Consider the following 22,356-nt stretch of genomic DNA (forward strand, 5'->3'; position numbering starts at 1 on the left):
GGAGGGGACGGGAGAGCCCCAGGGAAGGGGCTACAACTGAGTAACACAGAACCCCTCCCCACCGAGGGGCCCTGGGGAGCCTGGATTCCTGGGGCCCTGACCCCTCATCTCTCTGATGCTCTCGTACAGGTTTTCGGGGAGCCTGTTCTGGAGGGCCGGCCCCTCGGGGGTCGGGCCTCGGGCAGCAGTGATGGTTTCATAGGTAGGGTTGGGTCCGGGGCTCCAAACACGGTCCCTGGTGGGCGTGGCTGGTTGGGTCGGGGTTCCTCTGCTGCCCTTGGGGTTCAGCTGGCCTGCGGGCAGGCTCTCCGCAGCTCCATCGCAAGCTGGGGGCTTCCGGCCAGTCTTGTTCACCCTGGAGTACACGACCTCCACCTTGGGGGGTCAGGGAGATGACAACACAGCTGGAATCATAGGCCCCATGGCTAAACTCTGAGGTGAAAGTGTGTGTGTGTGTGTGTGTGTGTGTGTGTGCGTGCTCACACAAGACTGCCAGGAAAATCTCTCAACCCTTCAGTAACAGCTCCACAACAAAACTAGAAGAAATGATCCAGTGGGGCCTGGGGGATAACAGGCAGTAGTGATCTTAGGAGCTGAAGGAGGAGGTATCCCAGAACCAAACTACGGACCCCTGATTATCCTCCTCCTCCTCCTCATCTTATTCAAAGCCTCATTGAAGACATATCTCCTCCAAGAAGTCTTCCCTGACTAAGCCCCCCTTTCCTCTTCTCACACTCCACCCTGCGTCACCCTGACTTGCTCCCCTTTTTCATCCCCCGTTCCAGCCCCATGGCACTTGTGTACATAGGTGTAATTTATTTATTTAGTCATATTGTCTGTCTCCTGCTGTAGACTGTAAGTTCATTGTAGGCGGAAAATGTGTCCATTCATTGTTGTATTGTACTCTCCCAAACACTTATTACAATGCTTTGCACACAGTAAGCACTCAATAAATGTGATTGATTGATTGAATGATTCAAAACCTCCCTGTATCCCTAAGCCTAGGCCCCTTCCTCTTCTCCAGATACCATGTATTCAAAATGAGATAGGGGTTGGCATATATACCTGGGTCACTTGGGGTTCCCGGGCAGTTCCCTCCTTCGGGAAGATGACTCTCAAGCTCGAGGATCTCTGAGGGAGGACAGGGGCCGGGGCACCAGGCCCCTCTTCCACCCCCTTCTTCACCTTTCGGACACAGGCGTAGTCTGCAAACACAGCCCCGGCCAGGGCCTTGGCCCCTCCTGGCTTCTTCTCCGCGCTCGGCGAGTCCGAAGGGGCCATGGAAGGAATGGCCAGCCCCACGTTGGAGTAGGTAGGGTCAAGGTCTGGGGGAGCTGCGGCTGTAGGGAACCGGGGTAGCTCTTGGTGGGAGAAAGCAGGGGGGGCCTCTGTGGTCAGCTTGGAGACAGGTTGGGGTCCTCTTGGCCACGAGGGGTACAAGAAGTCCACGCTCATTGGACGCAAGGCTGCAGCTGGTAGGGAAGGGGTGTGGGTTACAATGGGAACGGAGTTTACTCTTCAAACAAGCTATACCAACCTCCATCCGGTGCCCCTGCTCTCCTCTTCCTTCTCTCCCACCCCCTCTTTTGCCCACATCCTCCGACACCAGCCCCCCACTCCCTCCCTGCTCCTCCTCTCCCCCCGCCCACCCCCACGGCTCCTCACCTCTGCTGCTGCTGCTGCTGCTCTGTACCCGGTTGAGCTCATGTAGCTTGGTGTCCGACTTGCTAAGTGAGCGGAGCTGGATCTGTCGTAGCAGGGACTGGGAGGAAGGAGGAGAGGGGAGAGGGGTGTGGGACCGTCACAGTCCTTCTCCCCCACCTGTAACCCAAACCCCTTCCCTGCCCCAGATCCTCTGCCCTGGACCCCTGTATTGTCCCTCCCCAAGACTCCCAAAGTTTGAACTGCAGGAAAGAGGCCACCTGGAGATTCTTCCCAAAGGGTCGGGCCTCCTCATACCCGCCAGCACCCCAAATCCTTCCACCAGCCCCCCCATTAACCCATCTCCTACCATGTCCACCAGTTTCACCCCTTCCTGCGGCACTGGCTTCCGCTTCCGCTGACCTTTCCTTGAGGGGAGAGAGAGGCCGGGTGGGGGGAAGGAAATTAGAACAGTCTAGGCCTAGGGGCTTGCAGCAGAGAGGGCAAATGTAGAGGAAGAGGCAGAGATAGGTATGAGGTTGGGGGTCCATGAGCTTCTTTCCTGGACAGTACATTGCCCAACAGCAGCCAGGGCCGGGAAAGAGAAGGGGAGAGGGAACGTGGCACAGAGAAGAGGGAGGGGAGGGTCTGAAAGAAGCAGCATAGCTCAGTGGCTCAAAGAGCATGGAGGTCAGGGGTTCAAATCCTGGCTCCGCCAATTGTCAGCTGTGTGACTCTGGGCAAGTAACTTAACTTCTCTGTGCCTCAGTTACTTCATCTGTAAAACGGGGATAGACTGTGAGCCCCCCGTGGGACAACCTGATCACCTTGTAACCTCCCCAGCGCTTAGAACAGTGCTTTACACATAGAAAGCACTTAATAAATGCCATTATTATTATTATTATTACTATTAAAGCAAGAATCACTGCTTCTGCTGATGGAAATACGGACCTACCGTTCTTCAGGGGAAGATGCTGGGGAGGGGGGATGTGGAAACATCCGAATTGCACTTTCTTGCTGAAGTGTATTTACCAAACAGTACAGTGCTCGGCGCACAGTAAGCACTCAATAAATATGGTTGAAAGAATGAATGAAACAGAGAGCCAGAAACAGAGAGAGGAGAGACGGACTGGGCTGCAGGAAACAAGCCAACTCGAAACCCAACAGAGACGCAGGCAGAGGGAGGGAGAGGCAGAAGGAAAGAAGGAAACAAGTAAGAAGCTAGAGTGGTCGGGGGCAGGAGGATGGGAAGAGAGGTGCTGATTGGGAAGTGGCCTACCTGTGGCAGATGGCACAGAGGCCAGCGAGCAGGAACAACAAGCTCATCCAGCCCAGGGTCCAGAGGGCAAGGGGGGCTAGGAGGGGAAAGGTGACCTGGGCTTCCACCATGGAGGAGCTGCAGCCCCCGTCACCAGGCCTGGAGGGGGAAAAGAGCAGATCGGGGGATCAGAACGTGTCCTTGGGGTCCCCCACCCTTTGGGGTCACCAGCCTTAGCTCTCGCTTTTCAGAGGAAGTGGAAAAGTCTGGCTCATTTGCACTGGTGTGCCACAATCTCGTCTATCTCGCCGCCGCCTCCTCGCCCACGTCCTACCTCTGGCCTGGAACGCCCTCCTTCCTCAATTCCGACGGACAATTACTCTCCCCGGCTACAAAGCCTTATTGAAGCCACATCTCCTCCAAGAGGCCTTCCCTGACTAAGTTCCCCTTTCCTCTTCTCCCACTCCCTTCTGCATCGCCCCGACTTGCTCCCTTTGTTCTCCCCGCTCCCCCGCAGCCCCACAGCACTTACGTACATATCTGACATTTATTTATTCTTATTAATTTCTGTCTCACCCTGCCCTGCCTAGACGGTAAGTTCGTTGTGGGCAGGGAGTGTGTCTGTTTATTCTTCTAGACTGTGAGCCCGCTGTTGGGTAGGGACTGTCTCTATGTGTTGCCGACTTGTATTTCCCAAGTGCTTAGTACAGTGCTCTGCACACAGTAAGCGCTCAATAAATATGATTGATTGATTGATTGATTGTTGTAGTGTACTCTTCCAAGTGTTTAGTACAGTGCTCTGTATTAAGTGCTCAAGGAATATGACTGAACGAATGAATGATTTAATAAATGAGGGAAAGGGCTGAGGCCACCCTGGTAAATTGTAGGTGGCAATCAAGATAGAAGCCCCTCCCACTGGATCCCTAGAGCCTCTCCATAGCAAAGGCCCTTTCCTTTCTTTTGTGGTATTTGTTGGTTTTTTTATAGTATTTGTTAAGTCCTGATTATGTGCCAGCACTGTACTAAGCACTGGGATAGATACAAGCTGATCGGGTTGGACACGGTCCCTGTCTCACATGGGGCTCGCAGTCTTAATCCCCATTGTACAGATGAGGTAACTGAGGCACAGAAAAGAGAAGCCACTTGCCCAAGGTCACAAAGCGAACAAATGGCAGAGCTGGTATTAGAACCCAGATCCTTCTGAGCACCAGGCCGGTGCTCTATTAAGTGCTTATTCTGTGCCAGGCACTGTGCTAAGCACTGGTGTACATACAAGTTAATCAGTCTAAACACAGTTCAAGTCCCATGTGGAGCTCACCATCTTAATTCCCATTTTACAGATGAGGTAACTGAGGCACAGAGAAGTGCAGTGACTCACGCAAGGTCACATTGCAGACATGTGGCAGAGCCGGCATTAGAACCTAGGTCCTCTAACTCCCGGGCCCATGGTTTAGCTACTAGACCACGTTGCTTCTCACAGCCTTTCTTTGCCCCCGCAACCTCTACCCAACCAAGGCGCAGCATCACCCAGCAGCCCCGCTGAGTAAATGTCGCTCTGCACCGCCCTCCTCCATCATCGCTCAGCAGGAGATTGGGGTGAGGGGAGGTTTTGACTCAACGAACAGGAAACCAGAAGGTTGAACAGCTACTGCCCTCAATATACCCACACTGCTGTCTTGCCTCTCCCCACTTTACCTCCCGACCACAGTCTCCTGTTCTTCTTTCATCAGCTCAACTCTCTCGGAGCCCCGGGGCCCTCTCCTCTCCCTGTAACCCCTGGCCATGTCCTGGTTGGGCTATATAGAGGGTCCTGGCCTCATCACATCCCCCTGGGGCTCTGCAGTTGGACCAGACCTTGGGGAGGGGGGCATTTCCTGCACACCAGGTGCACTTCACAAGGAACCACAAAGAACTCCCACCAAAGCCCCTATTCTTCCCACCATCAGAAGCCTCTAATAATCCCTCCGTCCTTTCCTAGAGAACCCCGACAGCCCCTTACCCTCATTCTCCCCTCCCTAAACTCTCACCGTGGCTCCCAACTTGCAGTTTTTCCAAGTCAGGGACCACGGGGTCAGGGGAGATAAAAAACGCACGCCGGGGCCTCTCCCTCTGGCCCCAAGAGCGAAGCCTGTGGTCGGAGGGAGGGGAAGACAGGGGAGTTGAGTCCCCAGACGGTGTTCCTGGCCCAAGATCTGGCCAAGTTCTCACCCAAAACCTCAGCCCCCTGTCCAACCTCCCTTGTTCGTTGACCCCGCAAACCACAGACCATCAGCTGGTGCCTTCAATCTATGCTGTTACCCATCTTCTGCATTCACACTCCCTGTGCTGGGCTCTCCTGCCCACCGCACCCAGACAGGGAAGCGGAGCTCTCAAGCAAGGAAAGACTCATCCCAAGTCTTCAGAGGTCATTTCTCAGCAAGGAGAATAATAATAATAGTAAATAATGGTGTTTGTTAAGGTGCTTATTAGGTGACAAGCACTGTTCTAAGCGCTGGGACAGATACAAGATAATCAGGTTGGACACAGCCCCTGTCCCGCATGGGGCTCACAGTCTTCACCCCCATTTTACAGATGAGGTAACTGAGGCACAGAGAAGTTAAGTGACTTGCCCAAGGTCACACAGCAGACAAGTGGTGAGACTAGAAGGCCAGAATTAGAACCCATATCCTCTGACTCCCAAGCCCGTGTTTTTACCACAAAGTCATGCTGCTTCTCCATGTAACACCCACCCGCCTCCATTAGACCACACTTTTTCTCCAAGCTGTCTCACTGGACAGGGTGGGTGGGGAACCAGAGGAACTGTGAAAGATGGGGGACTTGGGGGCCGGGAGGGAAGGAAAACGGAGATGGCTAGAGTCCAACAACAAAACCAACACATGGGGCTTTTTTTCATGGTATTTATCAAGAGCTTACTATATGCCAGGCATTGTACTAAGCATTGAGGTTAATAATAATGATGATATTGGTAGATACCAGGTTGGATATTTGTAGATAATCAGGTTGGACACAGTCCATGTCTCACATGGGGCTCACAGTCTTATTTCCCATTTTACAAAGGAGGTAACTGAGGCACAGAGAAGTAAAGTGACCTGCCCAAGATCATGCAGCAGTTAAGCGGCTGAGTCAGGATTAGAACCCAGGTCCTCCTGACTCTCAGGCCCGTGCTCCAGCCATTAGGTCACACTGCTTCTTCAGAGATCCTGTCTCCCAGTCACCCTGCAGCCCTGTCTTCTCAGACCGCCACTCTGCAGCAAGGGCAGGGCAGGGGGCATTGCTAAGTTACCATCCTATCCGAATTGGGGGTTTAGCAACCACCAAGACTGCTGCTACCACTTCCTCTGTTTCTCTTTCCCGAGGCTCAATGTGAGCCTCAATAAGCCTGGGGAGAGGCTGGGCTGGGGGAGGGGTGGGGAAACCACTGTGCCTTGGGCACCATTCCTCCCCAGCCCCTGGTGGCTCTCCCCTTCTCCCCCTCAGCCTCCTCGGGCTGGGATGCCACAGCCCGGATCGGGATCATCAGCCTGCTCACAGCACCGAATCCAAAGAGATTGAGGCTGACAGGACACTGAGGGCTGGGCGGGAGGTGAGATCAGAGGGGAGCCCCAGGGAATTCAAGGATAAAATGGGCTGAGACCAACCCAGGGTAAAGTTTGTGTTGGGGTGCAGAGTCCTGGGGGGATTGGAAAGGCAGGAGGGATTGGCCGGAGTGAGTCGACGGCTGAGAGAGGTGACCGGCCACCAGGGTTGATTGGCTTGGATTTAGGGGATGGAGAGGGGCTGCTTTTCACCTCAAGACATATGCTTCTCCCCCAGCCCACCTCCTCAGATCTGCTCCTCCTAGGCTGTCCCACCCCCCGCCAAACTCCAGCCCCAAAGAGAGTGCGGCCGGTAGCGCCTCTCGGCCATTTTAAGCACAGCCGGTATTTGAACTTCTTGCCTGCATTTGTCATCCGTGTGTGCTGGTTGGGTAGCCGCCATGGCAGATTGCAACCTACTAGGAGGGAGCAAACCTTCACGGTGGTCCCCGAACCTCAGAGGACCAGACAGGGCTGATTCGCATTCCCCTCCTGCCTGTTCCTATCCTGCATTCACCCAGGGAGAGAAACCTCACCGGGAGGCCTGAGGTTTGTGGTGGAAAAGGCCTCAGGTGGAGCGGGAAAAGGCCTACTGACACGGACACGGAAGGGCTTTCGGCTGGGAACAAAAGGAAGCCCATGGAGGGGGTTGCCTGCTCCCTCTCAGGAGGCAGCTTCCCTCATCCAGCTTGAAGGAGGAAAGGATGGGGCCTGGGCCTGGGGCAGGACGGGGCTTGCTTGCATGAGTTGTTCTCCCACAAGCCTTCGGGGAAATCTCCTAACGAGAATTCAGAAGCTTCTCTGCCACTCAATTGTTTGGCTTGAGAAGCAGTGTGGCCTAGTGGATAGAGCACAGGACCTAGGTTTTAATCCCGGCTCCACCACCTGTCTGCTGTGTGACTTTGGGCAAGTCACTTCTCTTCTCTGTGCCTCGGTTACCTCACCTGTATAAAGGGGATTAAAACTGAGCCCCATGTGGGACAGGGGCCGTGTCCAACCCGATTTGCTGGTATCCACCCCAGCGCTTTGTACAGTGCCTGGCACATAGTAAGTGCTTAACAAACACCCCAATTTTGTATTGTCATTATTGGCTGTGCCAGGGCAGCTCAGAGGCAGGAGAGGAATGGAGGGTGCTCAGTGCCACTCAGGGGACTTTGAGTCAGCGGATGACCGGGACCTCTTGGGTATGTGGGGGCTCCCGCTCTGGGAACCATATTCTGAAAAACAATGCCATCCCTTCCTCCTCACTGCCCCCGTCCACTCAGTCCCAACCTGGTGGCTCAAGGCCTCTCCGGGGACATCAGTGGCAGCCTCAGCCCTGCCTGCCAGGAGCCAGCTCCTCTCCCGCCTATCTCCAATTCCAGGTCACCCCCAAACACCTCTGATATATGGGGGGGGCACATCACCCCAGGGAGCCCCTATTTCTGAGCTGAAAATGGCCTCCTCCCCAATCCCAACCCACGAGCTTGCTCAGAGTACCGGCAAGAAAACTGGGTGATGGGGAGGACGCTTGAGGGAAGAGGAGCAAAGGAGGAGGTAGAAGCGGGGAAATTCCTCCCTGCTGAGATAAGGAGCCGTTTGCCGCCTGAACTCTTATACCAAGTCACCCGGTCTCCTAGCTAGACCCAAAGGGAACCCTCCTCTCCCCCAGCAGGGGCAATGGGGGCACGCGTCTTGGGTAAGACCTGGCCAAGTGTAGGTCCCGTCTCCTGGTCAACTTCTTGGACACCCAGCAGGATACAACTGGGCCCTTTTGGAACTAAGAGCCTTCAGACCTGAGTGAGTTTTGCTTACTTCTCAGAAACTTGGCTGCTGGGCTCGCCTGCGTCCTCGTCCTCACTCTGTTCTCAGCTGCCCTCCGGGCTGCCAGGTAGAGGGTCTTCTGCCCCTTCACTCCGGGGCCGCGGCGGGCGGCTCTGAACGGCACAGGCCTCGGGGCAGCCCTAGCATCCCGTGCCCCGGTGGCTCCGCTGCTGGGCGGCTCCTTTGTTCAGTTACAGCTGTCAGCTCCCCTAGTTGAGGCCCTGGCCGCATTTCCTGGCTCACACACATCTCCCCACCCAACGGTACCTTCATCTCCTGTGCACCTACTCCAGTTCTGCAGAAACCTCATTGGTGAAGGGCCCTGAGAGGGGGCGGAGGAGCCAGGAGGGCCTGTCTTCCCTCAGGCCCCTCCCGCTAAAGTCCAGGGGCTGTTCTTCATTCCCTTACCATTCTGCTCTCCCCACGGCCTCAGGATTTCATTTTCGAATTATTCAGACAAAAGGAAGAGAACAAACTAGCCGACGCTATCCGCACAACCTGCCCTCGGACAGGTCGTGGACACAATTCATTTCACTCACTGAGGAAATGCAGCCAGTTCAGGGGTGGAGCATCAGCATAGTTTAGAACTTGCTCCCTCCCTCGAGGCTGGGCAGGAAGTTGTTTGGTACCTGAAGAGACAAGTCGCTGGTTACATACTTACTTCTCAATGCTCATTTAGCTTCTCCAACGCCGCTTGCAGCCAAATGGGGATGAGGCCAAATCTGGAGTGTTTGGAGCCCAAATGAGAACAGGAAAAGGAGCCAGACACTCAAGGAAATCTCAGTCCTGGGACACCTTTTTTTACGGTATTTCTTAAGTGCTCACTATGTGCCAAGCACTGTACTAAGCACTGAAGTAGACACAAGCTTATCAGATTGGACACCGTTCCTGTCCCACATGGGGCTCACAGTCTTATTCCTCATTTTACAGATGAGGCACAGAGAAGTGAAGTGACGAGCCTGAGGTCTTACAGCAGACAAGTGGCAGATCCAGGATTAGAACTCAAGTCCTTCTGACTCCCGGCAGATCCAGGATTAGAACTCAAGTCCTTCTGACTCCCCAGCCTGAGCTCTACCCATTAGGCCACACTGCTTCCACAGCCTCCACCTGCAGTTACCCAAGCGAAGGGACGGAGTTGAAGTATGAAGTATTTTCTTAATGTTTTGTTCTGTTGTCCGTCTCCCCATTCTAGACTGTGAGCCCGCTGTTGGGTAGGGACCGTCTCCAGATGTTGCCAACTTGTACTTCCCAAGCGTTTAGTACAGTGCTCTGCACACACTAAGCGCTCAATAAATACCACTGAATGAATGAATGAATGAAAGTACTGCTTCAGTCAGGAGGCCAAACAGGTTCGATGGCCACTGCAAAGCCCCTTCAGGATCCAACCACCTTCCACCAGGCTCCTCTATTGTGGCCCTCTGCCCTGAACACATTTCCTATCCACTTGGATATGCATCCCGCCCCTCAGCCCCACAGCACTTATGTACATGTCTGTACTTTATTTTAATATCTGCCTCCCCCGCTAGACTGTTAACCTCCCTGCCTACCAACTCTGGGGAGTCAGAAGGTCATGGGTTCTAATCCCGGCTCCGCCACTTGTCTGCTGTGTGGCGTTGGGCAAGTCACTTCGCTTCTCCATGCCTCAATTTCTTCATCTGTAAAATGGGGAGTAAAACTGTGAGCCTCAAGTGGGGCAGGGACTGCGTCCAAACCGATTTGCTTGTATCCACCCCGGTGCTTAATACAGTGCCTGGCATAAAGTAAGAGCTTAACAAATACCACAATTATTATTACTCTCCCAGGTGCTTAGTGCAGTGCTCTGCACACAGTACATACTCAATACACACCATTAAGAGACTGACACACCTGTTTAAGGAATGGGCCTAGCTGTCCCACTTTCCGCAGGATTGGCACAGAGTCTAAATCCCTGATCTGCTCCCTGAAAACAACCAGCTGGGATAGCGGTGGGGGTCGGAACACAGTGCCCAGTGCAGGACAGAAACAGTACTGGGTCGGGAAGAAATGGTGAAGAGGCAGCCAAACGCAAGCTGGCTTTCTCCCACTGTGACTCCATTATTTCTGCCATGCCATTTTGCAATCCGCTCCCTGGAGTTTTCCCTTCCCAGTCCCTCATGCCAGAAACCTCAGGGGACAAGGCCCCTAAGAGCAGAGAAGCCCCATAGCTTCTTCCCTCTTTCTTGTAGGAGACTTGCAGGATGAGGATTATGTAATTTATGTGTTTTGTCACACATAAATTTGTCTACCCCACCACTTAGGACAGTGCTTAGCATATAACTTTGGTATTTGTTAAGCACTTACTTTGCGCCAGGCACTCTACTAACAGCTGCTTAACAAGTACCATAATTATGTACCTTCCCTGTCCCCCTTTCCTTCTCTGCATCTATGGGGTGTCACCTGTGTGCACCTAAGTGTTGCTCTGTACTTCACACTTTTAATCGTGGTCCTGAAGCATTGCTCAACCACACCTCTCTTCTTCAAACCTTCTATTGGCTTCCCATGTCCTTCCCCTTCAACCCAAAACTCACAATCCGCTTCAAAGCTTTCTTCACTCCTGAGCTCACTGTCTTCGTTCCTCCCATGCTGAGTTTTACTGTGGTATTTTTTTAAATAGTGGTATTTAAGGGCTTACCACGTTCTAAGCACCTGTACTAAGCCTTGGGGTGGATACAAGCAAATCAGGTTGGACACAGTCCATGTGCCACATGGGGCTCAGTCTTAGTCCCCCTTTTACGGGTGGGGTAACTGAGGCACAGAGGTTAAGTGATTTGCCCGAGATGACCCAGCAGACAAGTGACAGAGCTGGGATTAGAACCAAGTTCCTTCTGATTCCCAGGCCTGTGCTCTATCCACGTTACCACACTGCTTCTCTGTTGTAGTAGTATTTATTAAGCGCTTACTGATAAACCCAGCAGCCATCTCTAGCATTTGTATACTTATCTATACCTAGCCTCAGCACTTTAGTATGTTCACTTAGACGAACACTTTTATATTGCTTACACTATCTGTAAATATTCTAACATTTTACTGTTGTACTCTCCCAAGTGCAGAGTACAGTGCTCTGCATATAGCAGGCACCCAATAAATGCCATTGATTGATTGATGTCTGGATCCCTCTGTTGGAGTTTAAGTTCCTTGTGGGTGAAGAATAGGCTGCTTCTGTTTTCTACTTCCCAAGTGCTCAGTACAGTACCACACGTCTAGCGGACACTCAAAAGATATGATTACTGCTTATCTGTCTGGCCCTGACTTTAGGTATTTCTGTTGGTATTTTGGGGTCTCTCTGTTCCTATCTCTATATGTTGCCAACTTGTTCTTCCCAAGCGCTTAGTACAGTGCTCTGCACACAGTAAGCGCTCAATAAATACGATTGATTGATTGATATGAGGACTTAATCAGGGGAGGCTTCTTGGAGGAGGTGATTTCTTTTTTTTCTGACCTTGAAGGTGGGAGAGAAATCATGGTCTGTTGGACTTGAGGAGGGAGGGCATTCGGGGCCAGAGGCAGGGCCTGAGTGATGAGATAGACGACACTGAGGTACCCCTTTCCTTTACGGAGCTGCATGTATTTATTTATTTATTTATTTATTCACTAATCAATTATTTATTTATTTATTTATTTTGTGCGTATTTACTACTCTATTGATTTTATTTGGTTAGTATGTTTTGTTTAGCTGTCTGTCTCCCCCTTCTAGACTGTGAGCCCACTGTTGGATAGGGACTCTCTATATGTTGCCAACTTGTACTTCCCAAGCGCTTAGTACAGTGCTCTGCGCACAGAGTAAGCGCTCAATAAATACGATCAATTGATTGATCAAGCTTCCTCTGTTGCTTTTCTGGCCCCGCCCCCTAGAGATCCCCACCTCCTGTCTTTGAACTCCAGAAATAATGAAGCTGTGCCTGAGAAGCGCCAAAGACACGGGATAACAATAATCACAACAACAATAATGGCAATGGTATTTGTTAAGCACTTACTTTGTGTCAAGCGCTGTACTAGGTGCCGGGGTAAATCCAGAGCAGTACTGGGGCCATGGCCACCCCCCACCCAATGGGACAGCAAAAGTCTCCACTGAAAGACACAGATGGACAAAGTCGCTTTAATTTCTTTTCTTAAAAAACAGCTCTAAGACTTGGTCGACCAAATGGGGTCTCCCCTGCTGGGTCGTCCTCGGAGTCAGTCAGAGGCTGCAGCGCCTTACCATTCCATCCTCTCATGGGCCCGCCTCGATCCGCCAGTGGTCTTTAGGGAGAGAGTGGAGATGCCCAGCGGCCCCCTACGAGGCACTCTGCCAGGAGGGGGTTTTCTGGCTCGGCTTTCTGCCTCGGACCAGCTGCTGGCAGGAGAATCCTTGGGGTTAGGAGGTAGAGTGGAGAGGTGGGAGGGCGAGGCGGGAAGAGCTGTTTGACCCTCCAGGATCAGGCACTGAATTTCTCAGCGGTCAAGGCGCTCCCTCTGCTCCAGGTACTCGTGAGGAGTACCAGAATCGGCCAAGACGGAGCCGGGCTCTGGCTGAGAGGGCCCGGGCGGGTTGGCTCTCTGCGTTCTGGTCAGCCCCTTGGGAAGTATCACCTACTTTCCACCAGCCCAGCTCTGGCCACCTCCTCCTCTGTGCCCACTTGGTCATCTCCCGGCCCTCAGGGCCCCCTCTGACTCCCCCCGAGAGGCAGGTAGAGGATAGCCCCTGCTTCTTTTCCCCCTGCAACCTCGAAGGAGGGGATACCCAGCCCCAAGGAACAGGAAATCAAGGGCGAGAAGCCACTGAAGGAACCGAGTCCCGTTTCCCACCTTCTGGGCTCAGGCCCGGCTTTGGTGGGGTCTACCCTGGAGTGGACGGACACGGGGGCCTGGGGCTTCCAGAGGCTGAAAGGATGATCGGGGACTTCGGCCCCACCCTGGGTGGGCTGAGGCTGGACATGGCCGCTCCGGGACCTGGACCACACCTGCTCTTGATGGAGATGCGGAGGCCCGGGGACCTCTGTAAGGGCTAGAACTCGGTCATCTTCTTGTGGGTATCTGCCTTCTTCTGGTCCCGCTGCAGGCTGGCTTCCTGGGCCCTCAGCTGCCCCAGCTGCCTCTGGGCTCCGGCCAGCTTCTCTTCAAGCTGGGCTGTGGCCACGCTGTGCCTGGGGAGAGACCACAGAGTCAAGACAGTTCCTGAGAACAGGCCCTCACAGCAAGCTGCCCTACTGAGGTACTACCACTACTAATAATTACGGTACTTGGTAAGCGCTTTCTATGTGCCAGGCGCTGATCTAAGTTCATCCCACATGGGGCTCACAGTCTTAAGTAGGAGGGAGTAGGGTTTAATCCCCATTTCACCGATGAGGAAACTGAAGCGCAGAAAATAATAATAACGGCGGTATTTGTTAAGCGCTTACTATGTGCGAAGCACTGTTCTAAGCGCTGGGGGGATACAAGGTGAAGTTAAGTGACTTGCCCACGGTCAGACAGCGGTCGTGTGGCAGAGCCAGAAGTAGGACTCAGGTCCTCTGACTCCAAGATCTGTGCTTTTCATTTTTTTTTTTAACGGTATTTGTTAAGCACTTACTCTCTGCCAGGTTCTGTACTAAGCACTGGGGTAGATACAAGCTAATGGTATTTATTAAATGCTTACCATGTTTCAAGGACTGTACTAAGGCTGGGGTGCATACAAGCCAATTGGGTTGGACACAGTCCCTGCTCCAGCCTCAATCCCCATTTTAAAGATGAGGTAACTGAGGTCCAGAGAAGTGAAGTGACTTGCCCAAGGCCACACAGAAGACAAGTGGTGGATCCGGGATTAGAACCCATGACCTTCTGACTCCCAAGGACCTATCCACTATGCCAGGCTGCTTCCCTTAATCAGGTTGGACACAGTCTTGTGTCCCACATGGGACTCACGGTCTCAATCCCCATTTTACAGATGGGATAACTGGGGCACAGAGAAGTGTCCAAGGTCACACAGCAGACAAGTGGCGGAACCGAAATTAGAAACCAGGTCCTTCTGGTTCCCAGGCCCGTGGTCTTTTCCACTAGCCTGAGCCAAACCCCAGGTCCTGCATTCCGGATGACTCTACGCCTAGGGCAGGGCTGCCGCCAATCCTGCTAGGGAATTCCTCAGCTCATGTGGAAGTTGCACGGAAAAGAGAGAACTGCTCCTTCCTCCCTAGCTTGCCTCCCGGACCCACCCAGCCTCCCCCCGGGAGCCCTAGCTCCCTCTGGGCTAACCCGCCCCAGGCCAGCCCGCTCCATACCGGCCCACGTTGCGGGCCAGGGCCTCCTGGATGCCGCGGATATCCCTCTGGGTTTGCTCGATCTTTTCCAGGGTCTGGAAGAGCCGGACGCTCAGGGCCCGTTTGGTGCTCTTGCTGGCGTGGTAGATCTCCTTGCCATTCCTCTCGGGAATGGCTCTCTGTTCGTTCTTCTCCCTGGGGCCCTGGCTCTGGAGCTTTTCATTCAGGAAGTCAAATACGTTGTGGGTGGAGGGACGTCGCCTGGCCCCTTTCCCCTTCCCTTGACATATTCTGGCCTTGCCTGCATCGGGCTTGCTCCTTGTCTTCTTCTGAAGGATGTCTGCGCACTGATCCAAGGATTTCCCTTTCGGCAGTACCACGGCGTGGACGGGTTCCACCCGACCCTCTGCATTCTTCCCCAACCCTGGTGGGGAAACAGAAACACACCCTGAGAAAATGTAAACTGCCGTGATGTCCCCATCTCCCTTGTCCCCAACTCCGGTGGAGGGACGGATACACCTCCACAAACGTTCTAGAGAATCGTTAACGGCGTGACATCCCTGATCTCTCCGGGAAGCTCCCACTGCTTCTCAAAAGACCTCTCTCGTCCTCCACTACTTGGGAAGGCTAGTGGAGACTCGAGGCCCCAGATGTTGCGGAGGGTTTACCTTTTCCGAATTCATAGCCCATCCGTGCGAGGAGTTTGGAGCCGATGCCTCGGGTATGGGCCTCCCAGCCCGCAAAAGAAGAACTGCAGGCCGGGGCCCAATCGCCGCCCTCCGAGGGTTCTGACTCAAACACTGTTGAGACGGAAAGAAGCTGGTCAGTTGGGCTGGTGAGAGCAAGCCCCATAGACGGACGGTCCAACGGACGCACACGCATGTGTGCACACACATCTCTTAGCAAACTGTAAACAGGGGACCAACCCAGGTTGCTAGTTTCTGCAGCTCCCAGTTTATGGGGAATAAAATCTGCAGAATCAGCTTTGTTTTCACTTGGCTGGCACAAAGCATTCCTTACGTGCTGTGGGGTTTGTGGCTCCCAGAACAATCTTGAACAATGAGAGGGAGCCAAGGAACCCAGCCCGGGGCAGGGGGAAGATGTGCTGGGGTCCCTGCCTGGGCTTGATGCCGGGTGTCTGGGTGAAAAGAAGCCAGGTTATACAGGCCTTGCAACTATCGTACCCTGGAAGGTCAACTCCAGGGAATGGGGCTCTATGCCCTGTGGTGTTTCACTACCATTACTCGGTCACAGACTGGGGATTGGGATCGGATGAAGGGGAGTGAGGGGGCAAAGGGAAAGAGTGAGGCGATGAGGCGTACAAGTCTTGGGAAACCTCCCTACTTTACGGGACTCCATCTTGTAGAAAGAGGACAAATCAGCTTCCCCCCTGCCCGGTGGAGGTAGCGCCATTAATTTGCAGCTGTTCCCTATCAGAAAAGCCCCACTAGTAGCTGAGTGTCCCAGGGCAAAGCCCTCAGGCCAACCTTCTCCGCTCGCTACCTCTGGCATAGCCCGAGTCGCTCGCATCCTCATCCTCAGACCCCGAAGAGGCGCTCTCCTCACTGCGTAGCGGGGGCAAGATGCCGTCGCCTTCCACCACTGCCTCCTTCAGCAGGAGAGAGTCGAACTTCACTGTGTAGTAGCCGCTGTCCACGTCTGGAGGGAGGAGAAGAAAAAGCTCTAGACCTGGCCCGCCCCAGAGCTTTGGGGCCGGGACAAGAAACAAAAATCGAGGGTGAAAGATGCCCTTTCTGCCTTTGGAGATGGCTGGAGATTTGAGGGTTGGGGTGTGACAATGCAAGTTTCTCCTTCCTCACCTACCCAAAGCCTGTATCTCTTCCCAGCACTTCCAGTTTGGGAGCATTTGGAAGAGTTCAATACAACATAGACACGTTCCCTGCACGCAACGAGCTCACAGTCTGGCAGGGGAGACAGACATCAGTATGTACATATATACATAAGTGCTGTGGGTCTGGGAGGGGAGAAGAACAGAGGGAGGAAGTCAGGGAGACATAGAAGGGAATGAGAGAAGAGGAAAGGGGGGCTTAATCTGGGAAGGCCTCTTGGAGGAGATGTGTCTTCAATAAGGCTATGAAGCAGGGCAGGAGGGAGAGTAATTGTCAGATTTGAGGAGAGAGGGCCTTCCAGGCCAGAGGCAAGACGTGGGCTGGGAGATAGCCGAGATCGAGGCACAGTGAGATGGTTATCAATTGTTATCAAAAGCACTCAATTAGTTTTTGTCATTCCCAGGAAGACCACGTCTAGCCTCTTCACCAGTACTTCTCAAACTGGAGAAGCTGCTGCATCATATACTCCCTAGGACCTCACCTGTGATCCTGGCCGGGTACCAGATGCCGTCGTGGTGTTTGGCCAAACAGGCTGAGCCCACCTGTAGGGAGCTCAGGTCTGGCTCCTGGTAGGGGCGGAGTTCGTCCACGGCCACAACCTGCCCGTGGGAGAACCTGCAAGGACAGACCTCCGAACGGTCGGGCAGATACTATGAAGCACCACCCCATTGCATAAAACGCTCTAAAGAAATTCATCCAAAATGACACAAACCCTTCCCCCGCCCCCAGGAGATTATAATCCAATGGGACTCACCAAAGAGAGGGGGAAATGATTTTTAAGGATTTGTCTTTTTTACTTTTGGGGGTTATCTCATTATTTTATTTGCTGCCAGGGCAAGAGGTGTAGATGGAGAGAAGAGTGCAGGGGTGGGGGGGAGAGCAAAACTCTCTTCCCCTCTGCCAAGTGGAGCACTGAACAAAGACTGAAGTAGCAGTCTCTACATCAACCTTGATAACAGGCATGAGAATATTATCGGTTCAACAGGAAGGAAATAAACCATATGGTATTATTACCATTACCTGGACAGCCTAAAACACTGCTTACCCCACATAATAAAAACTTGACACAGGGGTTACATGGACAAGAACAAAGCATTAACCTACTGTCTTACTTCACAGACCTGGCCTGGAAAAGGACAATTATCAAAGTATATCAGCTCCCCAAAATTCTCTTCCACCCTAACTTTTTGGTGGATGGGATTTTTTGGCCTGATAGACAAATAATTCAGGCAAAGGTGCCTTTTTATCTTATTTAATTAGACTTGGGAAGGATATAAAACCTCAAAATTCTCTTACCAAGACACTAACAGAGTGGAGCACCTATTCTGGTGTCTTAATAATGTGCTGGGAGAATCAAAGAAAATTCAAAGCTGGCATTGTTCAAATCTTTTGCAAACACCTGTGGGACTTTACCTGCAATTCTCCTTAAAGCGGCATTTTCCCTCCAGGAAGAATGGGCAGGGCTTCAAGGACTTGTGAGTTGGGTAAAGGTAGAGAACCCTGACCCCGGAGCTGCCATCTTCCAAATGTTCAGTCCCCACAACCATGGCATTGTGGTACTCCAATGTTCCCCAGGAACTGTAGTATGGAGCATTGACTTTCATCCCACTTAATTCCTCTTCTTCCTCCTCCTCCTCCTCTCCTGTCTCCTCATGACCAGAGCTTGCCTCTTCTTTCCCTCTATCTCCCTTGAGAGAGGCTGCAGTCTCAGCTTCCGAAGCTTCTGATTCACCAGTGACTTCGCTAATAGCCAACTTAAAAGCTGCGTATTCATCAGCAGCGGCTCCGCCGCCCACTCCTGGAGGGCCTGGGGAGGAGGCGCCCGGATCGAGCGTGGCCAGCAGTTGGCTCTTTCTCACGGACACCAGACTAGCCTCGGTCAGTTCAATCAATTGCTTTAAATCCCCCTGTAACTGAATCAGGTCGGACTGTTCCGTGGGATCCAATCCGGCCCCCAGGGCCAGCTCCACCTGCTGCAACTGGGCACGGTAGGTCTGGATCGCGGTTTCCAAGCTTTCTTCGTCCATCCTGCCGAGGGGCTCTTTCACTCCCGCAGCCTTGATGGGACGTCACTACATCCTCCAGGCTGCTGGCCAGAGTAAGAGGGTTTTGCGCTGGTCCCGCCTTTATTTACTGTCGATTCAACCAGTTGAGAGTCGGGGGGAGGGCGCTGGTGACAGGCTGCGGAGAACGAACGTGACAAGACAGAATGGAGAATTTGACAAAACACAACCTCCGTCAGCACCCAGTCTCTTTTAATCATAATATTGGCTATATCTGTTAAGTGCTTAGAATGTGCCAGGCACTGCGCTAAGTGCTGGGGTGGATACAAGCAAATCGTGTTGGACACAACCCCTGTCCCACATGGGGCTCACAATCTTCTCCATTGTCATCCCCCCTCCAGGATGCTTTCCTTGACTAATCCCCACCTCACATCAGCAGTCTTTACCACCTATGGATATACAGGTTTATTCTTTTTTCTGCTCAATTCTGCTACCAGCTCTATTTATTTTTCTATTTATGCCATTATATGTACACTGTATCTGCCTGCTGCCCGAGAGAGTGAAAACTCCAAAGGGGCAGGCCTGAGCCTTCTATTTTTACTTTAGTCTTGCCAGGCGCTTAGCCCAGTGCTCTGCACGAGGTAGGCGTCCCATAAATACTTTTAATGATGACAACGATAAGAGTAGCTGTAGGGGGAAAGGGCAAACGACCGCAAGCAAAGGCAGCTCTGGTGAGTTCAGCGGCCCGGGGAGAGGAGGGTGAAGTGGGAGGTGGCAGGCGGCTAATGAACGCCCAAGACGGAGGACCATAGTGTGGAAGTCAGGGGAGGAAGAGGCATCTATTGTAAGCCCCATGTGGGACGTAGACTGTGTCCAACCTGATTATCTTCTACCTACCCCAGTGATTAGTGCAGTGTCTGGCACATAAGATGCGCCTAACGAACAGCATTAAAAAGAACATACTGTCACTGTTCCATTTCCCCGGCGGAGGGGCTGGGGGTTCATTCAATCTTATTTATTGAGCCCTTACTGCGTAAAGCACTGTACTAAGCGCTTAGGAGAGTGCACTATAACAACAAACAGACACATTCCTGCCCACAACCCCAGCCCCATTTCATCACTGTCCCTAAGTGAGCCCGGTGTTGGGTAGGGACTGTCTCTGTTGCCAAATTGTACTTTCCAAGCGCTTAGTAGAGTGCTCTGTACACAGTAAGCGCTCACTCAAATTGACTGAATGAATTTGTTATAATTATCCTCTCCCAAGCGCTTAGTACAGTGCTCTGCCCACAGTAGGCACGCAATACATTCATTCATTCATTCCATCTACGATTGAAAGAATTAATCTGGTATAATTGTCATCTCCCAAGTGCTCAGTACAGTGCTCTGCCCACTGTAAGCGCTCAATAAATACGACTGAGTGAATCTGTTATAACTGTCCTCTCCCAAGCGCTCAGTACAGTGCTCTGCCCACAGTAAGCATGCAATAAATACGATTGAATGAATCTGGTATAACTGTCCTCTCCCAAGCGTTCAGTACAGCGCTCTGCCCACAGTAAGTGTGCAATAAATACGATTGAAAGAATGACTCTGGTATAATCGTCCTCTCCCAAGCGCTCAGTACAGCGCTCTGTCCACAATAAAGGCACAATAAATACGATTGAAAGAATGACTCTGGCATAATCGTCCTCTCCCATGCAGTCAATACAGCGCTCTGCCCACAGTAAGCACGCAATAAATACGACTGAATGAATATGTTATAATTGTCCTCCCCCAAGCGCTCAGTACAGTGCCCAACCCACAGTAAGCGCAATAAATACTACTGAAAGAATGAATCTGGTATAATCGTCCTCTCCCAAGCGCTCAGGACAGCACTCTGCCCACAGTAAACGCGCAATAAATACAATTGAAAGAATGACTCTGGTATAATCATCCTCTCCCAAGCGCTCAGTACAGCGCTCTGCCCACAGTAAGCACGCAATAAATACGATTCATTCAATCGTATTTATTGAGCGCTTACTGTGTGCAGAGCACTGTACTAATCGCTTGGGCAGTACAAGTTTGCAACATATAAAGACGGTCCCTACGCAACAGCGAGCTCACAGTCTAGAAGGGGGAGAAAGACAACAAAACAAAACATATAAACCAAATAAAATAGAATAAGTATGTACAAGTAAAATAAACAGAGTAATAAAAATGTACGAACATATATACATATACACAGGTGCTGTGGGGAGGGGAAGGAGGTAAGGCGGAGGGGGGAGAGGAAGGAGGGGGCTCAGTCTGGGAAGGCTGAAAGAATAACTGGTATAATATATAACCTCTATATACGTTTGTACGTATTTATTACTCTATTTAATTTGTACACATTTATTCTATTTATTTTATTTTGTTAATGTTTTGTTTTGTTGTCTGTCTCCCCCTTCTAGACTGTGAGCCCACTGTTGGGTAGGGACCATCTCTAGATGTTGCCAACTTGTACATCCCAAGCGCTTAGTACAGTGCTCTGCACACGTAAGCGCTCAATAAATACGATTGATTGATTGATTGAATGAATGAACGGTACAATCGTCCTCTCCCAAGCGGAGAGCACTGCCAGTAGCTACCCAGTAATAATAATAATAATAATGGCATTTTTTAAGTGCTTACTATGTGCAAAGCACTGTTCTAAGCGCTGGGGGGATACAAGGTGATCAGGTTGTCCCACGTGGGGCTCACAGTCCTCATCCCCATTTTACAGATGAGGTAACTGAGGCTCAGAGAAGTTAAGTGACATGCCCAAGGTCACACAGCAGGCATGTGGTGGAGCTGGGAAGCAGTAGCTGAGAAGCAGCGTGGCTCAGTGGAAAGAGCACGGACTTTGGAGTCGGAGGCCGCGGGTTCGAATCCTGACTCTGCCACTTGCCAGTTGTGTGACTCTGGGCACGCCACTTCACTTCTCTGGGCCTCGGTGACCTCATCTGGAAAATGGGGATGAACACTGTGGGCCCCCCGTGGGACAACCTGATAATAATAATAATAATAATGGCATTTATTAAGCACTTACTATGTGCAAAGCACTGTTCTAAGCGCTGGGGAGGTTACAAGGTGATCAGGTTGTCCCTCGTGGGGCTCCCGGTCTTCATCCCCATTTTCCAGATGAGGGAACTGTGGCTCAGAGAAGTGAAGTGACTTGCCCAAGGTCACACAGCAGACATGTGGTGGAGCTGGGAAGCAGTAGCTGAGAAGCAGCGTGGGTCAGTGGAAAGCGCACGGACTTTGGAGTCGGAGGTCGCGGGTTCGAATCCTGACTCTGCCACTTGCCAGCTGTGTGACTTTGGGCAAGTCACTTCACTGGGCCTCAGTGACCAATTTGTACTTCCCAAGCGCTCAGTACAGTGCTCTGCACATCGTAAGCGCTCAATAAATACGATTGATGATGATGATGATGATCTGGAAAACGGGGATGAAGACTGCGGGCCCCCTGTGGGACAACCTGATCACCTTGTACACCCCCAGCGCTTAGAACAGTGCCTTGCACATAGTAAGCGCTTAACAAATGCCATTATTATTATTATTATTGGTGAGGGCGCGATAAATAGGACTGATCGATCGGTGAATCGATCAGAATCTCCGCTACTCACCCCCTCAACGGCGGCTCCTCCGAGGCCGGGCTTGTCCCGCAGGCCTCACCTCCTCCTCCTCCTTCATTCATTCCATCGTCTTTAGTGGGCGCTTACTGGGTGCAGGGCACTGTAGTAGGCGCTGGCACCTACCCACCCAACAGCGGGCTCACGGCCTAGAAGGGGGAGGCAGAGAACAAGACATATTAATAAAACGGAGTAAACACGGACAAATAAAATGGAGTGATAAGTACGTACAAGCATATGTACGTATGGCTAGGTGGCTCCCCAGCGTGGCCACCATCATGGCGGACCGGAAGTGCCTCCTTCTTCTCCCCCTCCTCCTCAGGCCGTCGTCAACCGGAAGTGGCCATTGTGGGCCCAGGCCCGCGCGCAG

At 52.2% G+C, this 22,356-nt stretch overlaps 2 protein-coding genes across 2 annotated transcripts; both read right to left on the reverse strand.

The window, feature by feature from the left end:
- LIME1 (Lck interacting transmembrane adaptor 1) lies at nucleotides 1-8,455 on the reverse strand. The gene is made up of 6 exons (XM_038750573.1): nucleotides 8,269-8,455; nucleotides 2,921-3,058; nucleotides 2,012-2,069; nucleotides 1,666-1,762; nucleotides 1,066-1,472; nucleotides 1-375 (listed from the first exon to the last, which is right to left on the reverse strand). Exons 2-6 carry the CDS (start codon nucleotides 3,028-3,030, stop codon nucleotides 31-33), a joined length of 1,017 nt encoding a protein of 338 aa, XP_038606501.1. The 5' UTR covers nucleotides 3,031-3,058; nucleotides 8,269-8,455; the 3' UTR covers nucleotides 1-30.
- Nucleotides 8,456-12,375: 3,920 nt separating this feature from the next.
- ZGPAT (zinc finger CCCH-type and G-patch domain containing) lies at nucleotides 12,376-22,093 on the reverse strand. Its single transcript, XM_038750528.1, has 7 exons — nucleotides 21,981-22,093; nucleotides 17,771-18,538; nucleotides 16,839-16,972; nucleotides 16,011-16,166; nucleotides 15,176-15,307; nucleotides 14,529-14,931; nucleotides 12,376-13,418 (listed from the first exon to the last, which is right to left on the reverse strand). The coding sequence occupies exons 2-7, from the start codon at nucleotides 18,382-18,384 to the stop codon at nucleotides 13,280-13,282; spliced, it is 1,578 nt and encodes a 525-aa protein (XP_038606456.1). The 5' UTR covers nucleotides 18,385-18,538; nucleotides 21,981-22,093; the 3' UTR covers nucleotides 12,376-13,279.
- Nucleotides 22,094-22,356: the final 263 nt, after the last annotated feature.

Source organism: Tachyglossus aculeatus, chromosome 8, assembly GCF_015852505.1.
Source record: "Tachyglossus aculeatus isolate mTacAcu1 chromosome 8, mTacAcu1.pri, whole genome shotgun sequence".
NCBI classification, from domain to species: Eukaryota; Metazoa; Chordata; class Mammalia; order Monotremata; family Tachyglossidae; genus Tachyglossus; species Tachyglossus aculeatus.

Coding starts and splice junctions, on each gene's coding strand:
- LIME1 (XM_038750573.1), bottom strand. CDS start 3,030: ATGGTGGAAGCCCAGGTCACCTTTCCCCTCCTAGCCCCCCTTGCCCTC. Junction 1,763..2,011: donor GGGTGAAACTGGTGGACATG/GTAGGAGATGGG, acceptor CCTTCCTCCCAG/TCCCTGCTACGACAGATCCA. Junction 376..1,065: donor GGGAACCCCAAGTGACCCAG/GTATATATGCCA, acceptor TGACCCCCCAAG/GTGGAGGTCGTGTACTCCAG.
- ZGPAT (XM_038750528.1), bottom strand. CDS start 18,384: ATGGACGAAGAAAGCTTGGAAACCGCGATCCAGACCTACCGTGCCCAG. Junction 14,932..15,175: donor GGGCTATGAATTCGGAAAAG/GTAAACCCTCCG, acceptor TTTCCCCACCAG/GGTTGGGGAAGAATGCAGAG. Junction 13,419..14,528: donor CTGGCCCGCAACGTGGGCCG/GTATGGAGCGGG, acceptor GTCTCTCCCCAG/GCACAGCGTGGCCACAGCCC.